Source organism: Tetrao urogallus (assembly GCF_951394365.1).
Source record: "Tetrao urogallus genome assembly, chromosome: 17".
Taxonomy (NCBI): domain Eukaryota; kingdom Metazoa; phylum Chordata; class Aves; order Galliformes; family Phasianidae; genus Tetrao; species Tetrao urogallus.
In genome coordinates this window covers 11,665,345-11,681,475 of record NC_136830.1, presented here as the reverse complement: position 1 = coordinate 11,681,475, position 16,131 = coordinate 11,665,345, and the positions used below count along the sequence as shown (strand labels likewise).

The window sequence follows — 16,131 nt, the reverse complement described above, 5'->3', positions numbered from 1 at the left end:
TGAATTTCCTGTATTTCAGTTTGTGCTGCCATTTCAGCATTCTCAGCCCCCCTCAGATGTCAGATGCTCCAGTCCTTTCATCATCTCTGTGGCCTTTTGCTGGATTGGCTTCAGATCCAGTACTACAGGTGTGGTCCCAGCAGTACTGAGGAGAGGGGAATAACCACCTCCCTGGCTCAGCTGCCAGCACCCTTGCTAATGTAGAACGGGGTGCTGCTGGCTTGCTTTGCTGTAAGGGCACATTGCTGGCTTATATTCAACTTAAATAAACTTGGCCCCAGGTCATCTTCTGCACAGTTGCTTTCCAGATGCTGAGCCCCGAATCTGCCTTTGCTTTATAACACCTCTCTGGAGAAAAAACACCATGGGCCTGACAAGACATAATTAACTATATAGAAATAGCCAGGGTATTTTCCTAAATTTTCAGGCAAAGTTTGGAGTTTGCAGTGCAGATGGAGAGCAAGCACACGGAAAATGGAGAGAGGAGACATTCATTAATGATGCTAAATGCAAGCAGCTGCTCATGAAAACATTATCCTCCTATTCCTCTGGCTTTTTTTTTTTTTTTTTTTTTTTTTTTCCTGAAGAGACCTTCAGAAATTTAAATACAAAATGCAAAATGCAAAGTGCAAGGTAATCAGCTCATAAAAATAAAGTTTACACTGCTTTCCTGGACACATTGTGGGGTATCATTTCTGCTTATGTCATTTTGTAGAAGTATACCTTGACAACAGTGTAGGAGCATTCATTAAATGGAGGGAGACACTTGCAGGGGTCTTGCAAGTATATTGCTCTTCTCCTTACACTCAGCTACACTGATGTCTGACCACTGCAACTTGCTGCAAAATTCATCCTGTGGATGCAAAATCCATCCTTGATGGAAGAATGAGGTCAGAGTGCAAAGAGGATATGCCTGGGGTGCTGCTGCTTTCAGACATGAAACCAGAAGCAGTCAATGGAGATATCAGTAATGAAACATACTCATATTTTGGTTTTATGATTATTTTGAAACGAGGTTTTTAAACTCTAACAAGCACATCTTGATCCCAAGGCAAGTGCTTAAGTGTTGTGCTGGCTCATTAAATTAGATGAATCAGTCATCGTTATCTTTCGAAGAATGAGAAACATTCACAGAAAGTAGGATGGGTTATTAACCTTTTGAAATCCCTGATATTCCACAAACAGGGCTTGAATATTTACAGTTTAAAAAAGCAGATGAAAGATAAGCCCGCTGAAGTAGGGGGATTTCTCCACTACCTCAGAGAATTAGTAAAATATACACAATTATGCACAGCAAATTATTTCATATATATGCACACATATACAAACAATAGACATAAATGCTTTCTTGTAGGTCTGATACAGACAAAAATTACAAACTATCTCAGAATCCCAAAGAACTTATATTTTCTCTTTCTTTACTCAAAGTGTAAATTCAACCTCTTACTTTAATTCAAGACCTTAAGCTTGACATTTTTTGAAAGCTAGCAGTCTGGGATATTTCTTACTAATTTCTATTTAGCGTCACCTTACCTTTTCCCTTTGAAAAAATACTTTTTTCTTACTAAGTGGTTACATTTTATTAGCAAGCTTTTATTCTCTTGACACTAATACTGACCTCTGGATTTTTGAGGGTCATCTCGATGCTGGCAGCTGGCCCAAAGCCTGTGAGAGACTTGATGTGAATCTGTGTGGGCAATGGCCTCCTGCATTGGCAGTACACTGAAAATGCCAAAGACTTCAAGTGCTGAATGTAGAAAACCTGCTCGTCCTTCATTGTCTGCAGCATGTACTGGCAAGGCACAATCTATGTAATTCATATAAACAATGAAACACGATTAAACGTCTTCAAAGAGCTGTTCATTAATACCAACCTCACCCAGACTAACACATCCATCAGTCCACGATGCTTGGCCTGTTGCATTCATCTATTTTCATTATTGTGCCAGTTGTTTCCCACCAGGGCTGCCACCTTTTTGCATGAATGATGGCACCAGTCACTGGCTATATTCTGCCATGCAGAAGTGCTGTTTCCATTACAGTGATACATTTTAAGGTTGGGAAATATTAACTAAGAACCAAGATTTGTTTGCTGTTCATACGCGAATCAGCACTACAGCATCATTCTTACTACTGTAGAGAGCAGAACTTAAATTACAAGGTTTTCTGTGGTTTGAGAACTTTTCAGTAGCTGGGCTTTTCCAACACTGTGAATTGTAATACATACGTATACATAATTTGTTTTGGTATATTTTGAAAGAAATTTTGAAACAGCATGCAGCTCTTGTTCATTGCTGGTGAAAATGCAAAGCTAATGGCAGTGACTGTGTTGAAAAAGAGTGTTCTGCAGCTGAGAATGTGCTGTATCTAATACCATTATTGTGCTCTTTGTATCTTCTGTAGTTTCCATGGAAGTAAGTAGGAGGCATTACTTTTGGAGCAATGTAAGTACATACCACATACAGCTGTGAGAATATTGGGCTGGTGAATACATCCCTTAGTAAAAATTGCCTACTGTTTTGACTTCAGATTTGTAAAACGCCACATATTTTGGGAAGCAAACTGTAGGTGCCCAGACAATGAACAGCGCGTCTCAGAAGTCTGCAAGCCCATTCAGCATTGTCCTGCACAGACTAAGATACAACTGCAGAATGCAGGCTATTGGTTTTTTTCAGCTATTTCAGTGTCAATAGCTATCCATGTTTTTAGCATCTTCATCTCTGCATCAATTAAATTGCCAAAAGACTGCCACAACTTGCAACTGTGACTGATTTTCAGTTCATTCCCATGCACAGAGTATTTTGGTGACAGTTTTCCCTCATCCCAACCAAAACAGTCAAAAATGACAAATATTTGCCCAATATTATGCCCAATTTGAGATGCTACAAAAGCTCCTGATTCATCCTTTAATTACAATGAAATATTTTTAAGGCAAGTTGAGCATAAGTGAAAAAGGCATTCAAAACTTCTTCACATGCTGCTTCTTGCATATGCAGCACACATGCATGCACCGCTCATAATTTCTAGCTTCCCATTCTCCTCTGCAGTTATTTAGGCTGAACTTCTAGCCCTGAAAGAAGAGGCATGGCAAAATGTAGCCAGTCTGGGCAATAGGCCAAGCTCTGTTTCTGACTACGCAAATTCAATTCTTGAGTAATTCCATAGTAAGTAATTATTATTATACGCCAAGTTACATGGTAAATTATTTTTAAGAAGCAGATAATAACAATACTACAGTTAAATTATGCATTAAATGTCTGGTTGCACATACTTCTTTTGGATTAAACAATATAATTCAGAGTGAATATAAAAAGCAAACAATTTAACATGCAAAGAAATTAAAGGAGAAAACGGACTTTTTTCCCTTGGCCATGGCTACTCAAGTTGCAAGTTAAATAACAGACATCCCTCTTCAGAAAGCATCTACTGCACGTGATTGCTGGAGCCAGGCAACACATTTGTTGCGAGGATACAGTGGCTGCTTTAAATTAATCTCATCACCAGAACAAGTACGAGCTTTGTGCTTCTAACTATGTAATTTGTAACCAGTTCTGAGATTTTATATATTATCTTGCATTTTGTCTCCCTCAGTACAACAACAAAAATGCTGTGATAGAATGACTCCCACATACGAAGACGCAGAATGAGGTAGAATTTACCTGGAGAATGAAAGAATTCCTCATATTCTCAGGTAAGTTATCCAGCATTTCTGTGTAGCATCTCATCAAACTCAATAGCCAAAAGTTGGTTGAGGCCGATTCCTCATCTGCGGTGTAGGTAAACGGATCCACCATGTAGATGACAACTGCTGGAGGATAGGCATTGCTGTCTGCAGACTCCGGTTCAGTGGGAATCCCTATTCTCTCTCTCTCTGTAACACTAGAGAGATGTGTGTTGTTACATTCAGAGGTAAATTAGAGTTGTTAAGTATTGTTTTTGGAGTAAAAGCTTGTGAGGTCGAAGCAGGGGAGTAGCAAGTGATTCTTGCGTTCAGAAACAAAACTAAAAACAGCAACAGTGATTGAGGAAGGATGACTTGTACTCACAGACACTTAATTCAAAGCACCCTTTGGAAATGATGCATTAAAGATACCATGAATTCTAATACAAAATCACTGAATGCAATTACTGTAGTTTAGGTCTGAGGAAAATGGAAAAGCTGACTAAGTATTAAGTCTGTGAGTTATCTCATGTTTGTGCTCGCCTCGGTTTTGGTGTTGGTTTGGGATTTTCTTTTGTGAGAGAAGACATTGAGAACTGAGTACCAAAGAAATATTCATAGAGACTGAAGTCCTCTAATTCGTTACAGAAAAGGTTCCCTTGGCAATGGAGGGAGCAACTGAACGTTTTTAACTTTGTAAAATACTCCTCCATGCCTCAACCATGACGGGGAGGCTCAACATCTGTAAGTGATAAAAGCAGCTCAGACTCATTCTGTCAGAAACCCCACTGCAATTGATAGAGGTATTTTGCATAGATCTAGTGAACAGATGTCTTAAGAATAACCCAAACTAGTACAGGATGTGGGCTTTTCACTTAAGATTCAGGAACTGCACAACATTCATCATAACTATTAGTAATACGCATTATTACATGAGTAATGAAAAACATGTTCACTCAGGAAGTCACATAAGATGTTAAGAAACATTTTCCTAATTTTTATGTTTGATGGATGACTGTAATAAGGCCCTCGTTTTCAAGTAACAGGAATACAACCCTTCTTTCAGATGGGTTTTGCAACGCATAAAGCACTTGCAATACAAGATATTCAGGGAAAGAAAACAACACTATGAATCTTATTTTGTTTCTGTTAATATTACAGGCATGCTAGAGTTGCCCATCTAAGAGGTGTTAGGTGCCACATGAGATATCCTGCAGTACCAGACAGCAGAGAAATGGAGCTAGCAGATACGGCACAGAACTTAAGACACCTTGTGTTTTTCTTGAAGTGCAAACACAGTCCAGGTAGGGTACCCTGGGGCATCTCAAACAGAACCACAAGAGCCATTTTCATGTAGCAGACTCAAGCTTAATTTCTTATATTGAAAAAAGGAGGTTATTTTTTCCAACTTCTCTCATCAGAAACGAGGGTAGATTTAGGTTGGGTATAAGGAAAAAGCCCTTTACAGTGAGGGTGGTGAGGTGCTGGCACAGGCTGTCCAGAGAGGCGGTGCATGCCCCGTTCCTGCAGACATCCAAGGTCAGGCTGGACAGGGCTCTGAGCACCAGATTGATCTGTAGGTGTCCCTGCTCACTTCGGGGGAGTTGGATTACAAGTCCCTTCCAACCCTAAAGATTCTATGGTGCTATGACTAGAAATGAATAAAAAAGAGCCCTGTTTCATTTATATCTGGACAGCAGTACTGCACACATCCAAGGCTCTTTCAAGGACTGAGATAAAGATTATGAGATGTATGAAAGCAGGAAAACATTGGTTTTATTTGTATTTTGAGCAATTTGAGCACTTACCCTTCCTGTCCTTCTTGTTGCTGTTGTGATAAGTTTTGACCTGCTTCTGTGTCTCCCCCAGGACCCGTGCTTCCTTGTGAGCGATCTGCTGCATTTCCCCCAGTGCTGGTGTTTTGCCCTGAACCAATGTTCCCACTAAACCCTGGGGTAGGGGTAGCGCTCATCTGGTTAACACCAGGTGTTGCAGAAGATGCTGACAGCTGTGGCACAGAGGATCCAGAGGATGAGCTACTTCCTGCAGGAAGGCTAGTGGTCCCACCATTGGGTGTGGAGTTAAAAGAACTGCCTGTCGGTGGTGCCCCAGAAGTGGAAAGACATGTTGAGTTTGAGGGTACAGGTCCAGTGTTCCCAGGTATTGTCTGAGTCTGGCTTGCTGGCGCTGGGGTTTGGTACTTCGGTGGTAGCAACAGGCTGCTGTCAAGCTGCAGAGTGGCTAAGTAAGGTGCTGAAATGGCATATAAAAAGGAAAGGAAATTAATGACAGTCTTAGATAAAAGTGAGCGGGATTAACCGTAAAGTTATACAACTTTTTCTATGTCTTCAGAGTATTCTAAGAATGTACAAAAGCTAAGTGAATATAATCTCCATTATAAATATTTAGTTTGGAGTCCATTCTTCAGAGTTTCAGTTCAACTGATGTGAATCAGATGTCTGTAGAAACAGGACTGACTTTGCAAAGCTCTGTGGATCAAAGTTGGTACTGACACGTTATTACCTCCGCTTTGACCACGTTAGGATAACACCCTACTTGGTGTTTGGCTCTGCCATCTATCACACGTTATTTTCATCAGACTGAAGATCTAACAGACCTTTTTACTTGAGCTACAATAATAAATTTTAATATAGTTATTTCTGCTCCTGAGCATCAGAAAAAGATATCAGAGTGATCACTCTGCTGTGCACACACTATATATTTCTACATGTATGCCTCGAGTTCTTATGTTAAAGAGTAACTTCTCCCTCTCAGTTTTGTGGTAAATTAAAACTAAAAGCAGAATGGATATAGAAACTTGATTATTTGAGATAAACAAGCCCTATCATGCTCTGCCAAACTTTTCTCAAAGGATGGGATGAGGCATTCAGCAGTCTGTGGAACTGAGCAGACAGTTCTCATCTCCGTACGCTTTCACAAACTTCCTTTTTCCAACACCAGGTCACCAGAGCTCTCAGTAAGCAGACTTAAGCACAGTGAGTCCTTTCCCAGAACAAAGGGAGTAAGAACTGTTCCAAAAACCATTCACAATTCCCAGTTTTTTAAAACAAAAGGTGGTTTGTGCATTTCAGCTCAAGTTTAAGAGTTCCTGGTGCTCTGTGATCACTGCCTATCTTGCTAACCAGCACCGTCTCAGCAGAACTATCTGGAATGGAAGAAGACAAAAACTGGGAGCAGTACAGATGTTAGATGATGCCAGGGACTGCTCAGCCAGGACCTGTTTTCTGATAACCCAGCAAACTTCTACATTCTTTCTACTTCATTCCACAATCTGTCACCCAACAAGCAATTTTGATATGTTATAAAAGCACAACCAGAGCAGGTAGCCATAAAACACCTCCTTTTTAGTCTTTTAGAATGTACCAGTATGTTTCAGGAAGGAAATAAGCCTACATGTGGTCCAGAGGAGACAATGCCTTCCCACAAAGCTGTTCAAAGTATCTCATTTATAAAGGATACTGTAGGCTCTTTTTTTTTTTTTTTTCCACCTGTATTAACTCATTCTTCCTTTGCAGTTTTAGTGATCTCATCTTTAATTTAAATAAATCTTATGTTTGAAGACTCCAGGCATATCCCTCTACAGTGATATATCCCATATGAATAGCATATAACTGAGATCAATTCAGTCAGCTATGGAACATCTTTGACACACAATGTCTTACACCAAACTGACTTCTTAGAAAAAGTAATAATTTGCTTTTGAATCTTTAACATGACCACCAGACTGATAAATAAAAGCCAACTTTCTGAATAGGCAAATTTAACCAAGAAGCGATTAAGGGAAGATACAACACGATCATATGCTATTTCTAAGCAGATCTTAATCCATATCTTAAGAGAAACTCCCTTCCAATAGCTGCAGGTACCCTCTAAAACACCTTCAGCCAACCAGAAGAGCCTTGCTGGCACGCTGGCACACTTACCTAGGTGATGCCGGCAAACTTGAGCATAAAGTTTGAGCCTGGAATGATTGTCGCACTCCTCAGTGCCCCAGGGCTGGTTAAACCATTCGCTCACCAGCTCATCCGTCAGCTTTTGTGCCACAGTCTTTCCCACCCGCATAATCCCATCGCGTAACACTTTGCAGATTGGTTTGTGTTGGCCAAGCCTACACATCTGGTGAGGAAGAAGAAATACTTGTCAGTGGATGCTGAGCACCCGAAGGAGTTATGCAGAGTGCTTTGTAGCTTAAGCTCTGTATGACCACCACACTTATGGTGCTGTCCTATTAAACATAAAATCCAAAGATAATTCAACAAAGGATTGAATGGAAGGTTACAAAGCAATCTTGTCATTCAATAGTATGCAGCGACCATGATTAAACAAAGAAAAAGAAAACAGCTGCTTTCATCCATCCCTTACTCTGTAGATTTGATTGGGTCTCAGTGTGTTAGGTTGCAATGGTATCAATACTGGTACTGCACTCTCTGAAAATTTCAATCAAATAAGGTAAGTTCCCAAGCCATGTTCCCCATCCCATTTACTGAAATGGTCAAGAGGCCAGCAAAGGGATTAATACATTACATAGAAAATATTCTTCTGCTGATTATAATGAGCTACTGCTGAATATAGTGAGTTCCTGCTGCACTGATATTCCAGCACCCTGTATGAAATAGTGGTTTTAGCTTTTTATAGTTTGTTCATCTCAATGATATTTGAGGAATGTCTTAAGCAGATTTAGCTTATCCAGACAAGCCACACAAAAACATTCAGTTGATACTACTGAAACACCAACCACCACTGCACATGGCTGTATTACAAGATTGAATTTCCTTTTCATAATGGAATTAAAATCCTAACAGTATAACTCAATTAGGCATTCTTGACTCTGAAAGTGCAGAAAGTCCTCAAAGAAAACAAATCTGTATACAAATAATTGTTCAACAACTGAGGATGTTTCGCAAGGAACATTCAGCAAAGCAGAAATGATGCATAAATAAGAAATAACTCAACAAAGCTTTTCTTTCCAACCTCGTATACAGCACTCAAGTCCCTGAAGAAAGTTTTGGCTCCATCGAGCAAGGCCTCATTTTCTGGACACACCACAATATAGGCGACATCCCGATGGCCCCCATATGGGTCGAGCAACAGCCTCTCCCAGAATGGCAAGGAGAATGGAGAGATTGTCAGGAAGTCCTTGTCATATCCCACCAGTAAAGTTGGGATTGGAAGAGGCTCAGGAGATTCCTCAGAGCCTTAGGAACAAAAAAAGAGAAAGAGAAGACGATGTTGAAACAACTGGTTTAACTGCAGTGGGTTCTCTGATGAAATACTGGAAATCCCTAATCCCTTGCTACATTTTATACCATACTTTAAATGCCCCTCCTGAGTCTTAATATTGCCGACTTGGAAGAATTTTCACTTTGTCACAACCATAACCACACTTCACCAGTGCCTCTTCAACCAAAAGCAGTAACACGAATACAATAAAATCTGATTTTATGGAGCAGTCTCCAGCTGGAGGTGCAATACTACCGAACAAAACGGTTAGCCAAAAATTATTCCTAGGGCATATATTAGTAATCAAAGTTATCCTAATTCAAAAAATTGCCTTCTGTTCCTCTCCCTACTGAGGCACTCTGCTGTCAGAGCTCAGAGATCTACCATCAAGTTCAGCATACTAACCTCCAGTCACTGCTCATGAGAAATACTGCTCATACTATTGAAAAAACCCAAACAAAAATAAGCTGATAGTTTCTGCTATAAAACAACTTTATTAAAAAGTCAACATTCAATAAAAATTGCTGAATCTGCATCAAAGGCTCTGCTACTTACTATATAGCAATTCTAGTTTTGTACTCTGATAATAGTTGGCAGATCCTAACTAACTCTTAAATTTACAAATGCTGGACAAAACATTACATTAGAAATACTTCTCATAAAGCAAAACAGCTTAAGACGAGAACTGCAGTTAACACAAAATTGTCCTAGCCTCAAAGGGAAGTAGCAATACATCAAACACTAGCAGAGGGAACATGAGACAACAGAACAGAAGAAAAAAAACACCTAAGCAAGACTGTGTCAAAACTCAAATAAGACGCAAGCAAGAAATGCCCATCTAAAGGTCAGTCATTGTTATCCAAACATGCATGTACAAAACCTATTCTGTAATGCCTATTTTTGAGAAGTATGAATTACTACTTGGAAACTGCCATACCTTAGTAAACAGGAAACCTCAGAATGAGCATACCTCTATGGAGAAACTATGCATTTTTAGTATTTGGAGGGTTTGAGCATTGGCTCAGGAACCTCCTCTTCCTTTATTATCTGGTGCAATTTTAACAGCTTCCTCTCTTTGTGTTACGTATATACAGTGCAAGCCAAAATACAGACTCAGCTCTCATCCAGCAGCTCTGCACAGTGTAAATATTTATTGTCTTGAAGGACAAAACCTCCACTGCAGTATTCAAGCAATGTGCTGCAGATGGCATTTAAGACCATTACAATCTAACCAAAGAGCCTGCTGCTCATAATGTTTTTTCCAGAACAAAGTGTACATCCATTTCTAGAAAACTATACTTTCATTTTATCTGTTAAGCATATTGCACAGCATTCATACCATAGGTTCCTCGTCCCGCCATCTTGTGGAACTGCTGCCATGTGAGTGGTCCCTGCACGTGCTGGATGTTCTCCCAGGTCCTTCCTGTTCGCTTCTTCTGGATGGCATCCTGGAGAAAGGGCTGCAGTGACAGCAGCATACGCACCACATCCTGGGAGGAGAGCATGCTGATGTCCAACACTACAAAAGACAATGGAGCATCCATCATTTCCAGCAAGGAACAGAAAGATTCCTTCTGAGGTGACAGCATTTTTTTTCCATTTATTGTTCCTTTCTACTGCTCTTCACAGTGCCCATAAAAGCTGAATAACTCTAATTAGCTTAATGGAATTTAATGTGGTGCTTTATGAAGCCATTATGGAAATAAAGCTGTCCTAACAGTCCTTTTCACATACCTTTCAATGTTAGTTAACACTGGCTGTCTCCACTTTAGCTTTGTGAACTGATGCAAGTTCTGAGATTTAGATCACTGTCTCTAAATGCTAAGGACAAGTGGACCACTGTGGTTTTCTAAGTCATTTGTAAAGCTTTCAAAAACCTACTTTGATTCTAGAATGTTTTCCCACTTTGTTTCCCACATAAAGTTAAATCCCTATTGTCAAACACACTTCTAAAGTTCAAAGAAATCTGTTTGGATCCATACCATTGCTGTGAGGCCAAGAATGCACAGTGGCACTTCTTACTAGGGCTTCATCCACTTTCCCACCAGTGGGGTTATCAACATACTGCCTGCCTTGCTCAAGGGCATTGAAGCATTCTATCCAGGAATCGTTACTGTCTGCCTGCAGTCTGTCATAACTCCAGTTCATACATGGGAGCGTCTGACGATTATTGGAGGACATGTAATCCAAGCAGCTCAGAGATGTGAAAGGCTGCGTGTGCTGATTCTGGAGGAGGAGAAGGAGGCTCATTGGAGGTTCCTGGGTCCTTCTAGCTCCCTCTCCCATCTGAGAGATCAAATTACTTTGACATATCATCAGTCGTCTCTCTGCGGCTTGGCCAATGTCCGAGGTCTTGCCAAAAATATCCAACTCATCCTCAATGAAGAGCCCAGAGTTGTAGCCTAGTTTACGGTTCATAATAGCACTAAAGCCACAGGTGCAACGGTACTGATCCTCATTAGATGAATCTGGGATGTATAACCCGACATCTGCCCCTTTAATATTCATGTTGCAGGCGCATATACAACAACTATCAAAGTTACGATCTTTGAAGATGTTCAGCACGGAGTCTGAAAGAATCAACGTCACGTAGAGGCTGTGGGCTTCTGGGATGGGCTGAACGGTGGCTGGTTCCACAGAATTGAGTGGTCGTGTTGTAGAAGGGGTAGAAGCAGGCGAACCTTGATCTGTGCTGTCATATTTTACAGATCCTTGACCGCTCGCAGTCCCCCCACCTCTGGGAGTCCTTGGGGTCCTGGGAGTGCGTGGGGTAGGGACAGAGAAGCGGGGAGTTGCTGGTGATGGCAGAACTCCTGCTCCACTGTTGCTGGCCGGAGCAGTGCTATTCAGCGTCACTGGTGTGTTCATCTGAGGAGTGTTCATCTGAAGATAGTCTTGGTCAGCCAGACTCCCAACACTAGGCACATTGCTACAAGGAATACAAGAAAAACAGTCATACGCAACAATCTGGTTGGTTGTGAAGACTGATTTCATCAAAACTTATTTTTACATACAGAAAGTCAATGAAAACCCGAAGGATTCACTGTAACTGCAGTAAAGGAACACCGTCAGATGTTGTGCTCATAACTTTTCATACTCATGTCTCTTTCAACTAAAACTGTAATCCTCGCCTGTTTCTTATCAGTATGATAAAATGGGATCACCTCAGGCACTTAACCCTCTTAAAGATTATTCTTGTGGGATAAAACTCAAATGCTCTTTAATAGAACCTGTAGATAAATTGCTAAGTTTCCAGGATATTCGTTTATTCTTCTAGGAAAAAAGAGAAAAAATAATACTTTTTGTTATTGTTTTAAGCACAATTATATGTAAAAAGATGTACAGCAGTGGAAATTAAGGAAGTATTTCAGAGTAATGGAAATGTTACCTTATTTTTGAAATAGTTTTCAGAAGTAATGCAGCATGTGGCATTTATATAAGGTATTGCCTAGTATGTAACTGATAATAGCATTTCAGGTACTACAGATACAAATGCCCATTCAGAACTACACAGTCTACAGCACAAAATGACACATTCCATTACAAACCTTCAATCCAGTAAAGCTAAGAATCGTGTTTTTGGGTTACCTTTTGTCATCAATGATTTTTACTACTTTTGTCATTTGCTGCCAAACTTAAGTGACCAAAGCACAGTTTGTATATTCCCCTGACATCCACCTTCTCTCTGCAATGACTCTTTATATCAACTAACAGGTAACACTGAGCCAATCAGAACAAAAATCTTTACTTAGCTCTTCCCAAGTTCCTAACAATTTGTTCATTTTTCTTGTAACATCTTCGTTACATATTAGGGCAAGGAAAAATTCTAAGGATGCAGTATGTCTCTCGATAGAAGAATGAAAACAGATCTTTCACGTCTGTTTTCAGTGGTATTTTATGAGTTATTTAAAAGGAGTACCACTGTAATGTTCTCATGTTATTAGCAACTTGAAAAGGAAAACAGTAAAGACCAGATTTCTTAGATCATTTCATTACCTTGAACTGGTGCATGTCCAACTCCAAGCAAGAGGAAAAAAAAAATGAACAAAGGTTTGAAGGAGCTCTGAATCTGAAGTATACTGCATGCCTCAGACTAACAAAAAAAGATGACCTAGAAACCTTGATTGGCAATCACCACTCTGTTGGAAGCCTGCAGTAAAAATTTTCGCTCTAATTGGATTTATTGAAAACGAAAGGTTTTTTCCCCTCAACAAATACCTGAAATTAATAACTTGCTCAGGCTGGTGAATCAGTCACTATTACGAAAAAACCCTGAGAATTAGATTGCTCCCTAGGCACTACCAAGACTTTACTATTTCTTTTTTGCAATTCTTTTGAGAACACTGAAGGATCCTTTGGAGCTGGAAAAGGACTGATTTAAAGATTTATAGACTGATTTAAAGACACAGGCTACTTCCTCTAGAAAGCAGCACAGTGCAAGCAAGGAGACCTTTGTACCACAGCGTGCCTTTTAAAAGATTTTATAAACCTAACAGTGGAAATCCTTCATAGCTTTGAAGATCTCCAGCAAATAATTTCTTCCACAAACATTACTAATTTCTGAGAACTGAGTAAGGAACACAAGCTTTTATGTTAAATAACAGTGACTGCTTATAGGTCATAGCACTCTGGAAAGATGTGGTATCTTGTCTTTTGGTATTTAGAAAGAGGAAGATAAACTGCATCTGATCATTTTATTTCCTAGCTTTACACTGCATTACAGTATTTTCCTGTCCCAGAAATTGCAGTTAATTCTTGTTCATTTGTAAGAGTGCACTGAACATATGCTGTCCTAACAATTTCCAGAGAATGTTCTTAATTCAAATGTTCACACAATCACAATTTTTTGATCTGAAAGAATAACACATTTGAAAGGTTTAAAATGCAACTGCAGGCTGTTTTATGGTTCTGGTGCTTAGCTAAATACTCATTAATATACTCAAGAGATTTCAATAACAAACTATTTGAAATGTGGGGATGACAAACTCTGTAAGTCCCAACAACACAGTACTTACTTGTAGCCATCTCTAATGAAAGTGGCTGGTGGCAAAGGAAGTTGTTCAATTTTAGGAGGAACAGCCCAAGAAGGCCTGAAAACGCAGGCATCTGGTATCTTCAGAGGTAAGAGGCACTGACTTGGCAGTATCTTCAGTGGAGCAAATACAGAGGAGCCCACAAAAGGTTGAAATGATGGAACTTTGTGCACATACGAAAAATCCTGTAACATCCAAGTGACATTGTTTACAACACCACGGTAAGGTTGAACTTCACGTTTACACAACTATTTTTCCTTAAACTTGCTGTACTGTTTGAACCCTCTATAATTGCATTTTTCCCCATCATTAAGTATATTTATTCATTCTACGAAACATTCAAGAGCTGATCCTTCAAGGAAACTCAGCTGAGGCTCCTTGGTACACTAAGATACTGTATGGCTTTAACTAACGCCAGCACATTTCCCAGTTGGACTACACTCATTAAGGATGAGATACATTTGAAAGGCACTGAAATATTCACATTATCTAACTTAAGGCATCTACTTTATGCACTTAAGAGGTTGATCTTTTCAAGACTTCCACACTCACAATGGAGAGGCTGAGTCACATTGTGAAGAAAATTTTAAGTCAGCCTTTAAGTCAGCCTCTTGGAACAACCCCCACATGGGGAATTAAGATAATCCAACCAGTAACAGTGCACTCTTTACACTAGCACCACTCCTAGTATTGGTCAGAAATAATCAACTAAACATTATATTAAGTATGAATATAAATGAAGTTCAGTCAAACTGGACTTCCAGTGACTGTTATGCTTGTTTGCAGACAATGATGACAAGAACTTGAGCCAGAGTTTCTAAAGCTATGCCATGTTTCCTTCAGAAGAAAAGAACTAGTCCTTTTGACGCACTACTGCAAAGTAAAAATAATTATTGAAGTAACAGCAGTCTCTCAGAATTGCAGCATTTAACATCTCATTAGATATTTCCATTTTTCCCTTACACCTTGTACAGCGTTGAGAGATGAGAAATGTGTGGATTACTATCTCCAGCTGCTGAATACTCAGCAGAAGAAATCTACTTACATGTTCTCAAAATGATCAGCAATGGGTTTAGGTGCTTGTTTCCCCCACTGGTGTATATGAGCAGGTGTGACACACTTAAAAGCAGAGTAAACTGTGCTTGTTGGAGATGTTATCAGGCAGAAATAAAATGTATAGTTCAATACTCCTAAAACTTTGTGAGGGAGACTGAAGCATTTCCAACAGCAATGACACCCTAAAATCTGTTCCCACTCAAAAGCTTTCAGCTGTCCAAGTCACAATACAGATTTTATTTCCAGGGCCAAATTATTCTAGTTTTAGAAAGTAGTTTGTTCGGAAAACAGAATAAAACAAAGCAAGGTCTGTTACAAACCCTGCCATAAACTTTAAACTTCTATAATTGTTTACAAATCTGTAGACACCCGAACTACACAAAGATAGTGGACAACAGCAAAGCCTTTAGGAACAAGCTTTTTCTCATCATGCCTTCAAGTTATCAAGTCAGGACAGAAAGAAGAAGAGGTCTTGCAGTAACAAAGCAGACTTTCCAGGTGGCTGGCTGTCTTCACAAGGGGGACACTACAACTAACTTTCTCACGCTTCTGACTGGTCACAATTTGTTTCTATACATAGAAATAATCCTTGAATACAGCAATCTTACTTCCAAACAAGGACATACCTGAATGCAGAAAGTCACCCTGTGGTTCACTTGTGCTTTACTTTCAGTCTAAGTTATGCCAGAGGTGCCATGCAAGAAAAATTTCTCAGTCACAGCTGACTAAATCATATACACTTAGGCAAGATTTTGTTTCAGTGTTCTCACTTTGAGTTATAGCCACTTCTAGTCCATGCAACTACAAGCTCTGTGTGTGTATACCTCACTCAGCAGTGTCAATAACTAAAGCAAGTCCTCAGCTACTGCCAGCACTCAGGGGAGTGAGGGGAGCCGCTGCTGAGGAAAGAAATGGCTGCAGAAAGAGAAGGAGATTTGGGACTGGCTGGGCCTGAGAGAGAGGAATCAAGTTGTAAAATCAAAGGTTAGGGAATACCAGGAAGACAGTTCTTGTGTGTATCTCCCTATTGAAAATTGAAACAAGCTTGCACTGCTGCAGAACAAGGAAAAGCGCACTTCTAAATTAAAAAACTCTCAGCCTGTATGCATGGAAATATGATAAAGATAACTTCTGATAAAA

At 39.8% G+C, this 16,131-nt stretch overlaps 1 protein-coding gene across 1 annotated transcript in view; it reads right to left on the bottom strand.

Moving 5' to 3' along the window:
* MED13L (mediator complex subunit 13L) overlaps nucleotides 1-16,131 on the bottom strand; it is a gene marked incomplete at both ends in the record, with an annotated part of 176,746 nt that overhangs the window by 14,021 nt on the left and 146,594 nt on the right. Inside the window, 8 exons of the mRNA XM_079543939.1 lie at nucleotides 1,619-1,807; nucleotides 3,660-3,879; nucleotides 5,470-5,914; nucleotides 7,606-7,798; nucleotides 8,654-8,877; nucleotides 10,242-10,421; nucleotides 10,885-11,831; nucleotides 13,918-14,120. Of these exons, the coding sequence (XP_079400065.1) occupies nucleotides 1,619-1,807; nucleotides 3,660-3,879; nucleotides 5,470-5,914; nucleotides 7,606-7,798; nucleotides 8,654-8,877; nucleotides 10,242-10,421; nucleotides 10,885-11,831; nucleotides 13,918-14,120 (2,601 nt within the window). The remainder of the gene's footprint in view (nucleotides 1-1,618; nucleotides 1,808-3,659; nucleotides 3,880-5,469; nucleotides 5,915-7,605; nucleotides 7,799-8,653; nucleotides 8,878-10,241; nucleotides 10,422-10,884; nucleotides 11,832-13,917; nucleotides 14,121-16,131) is intronic.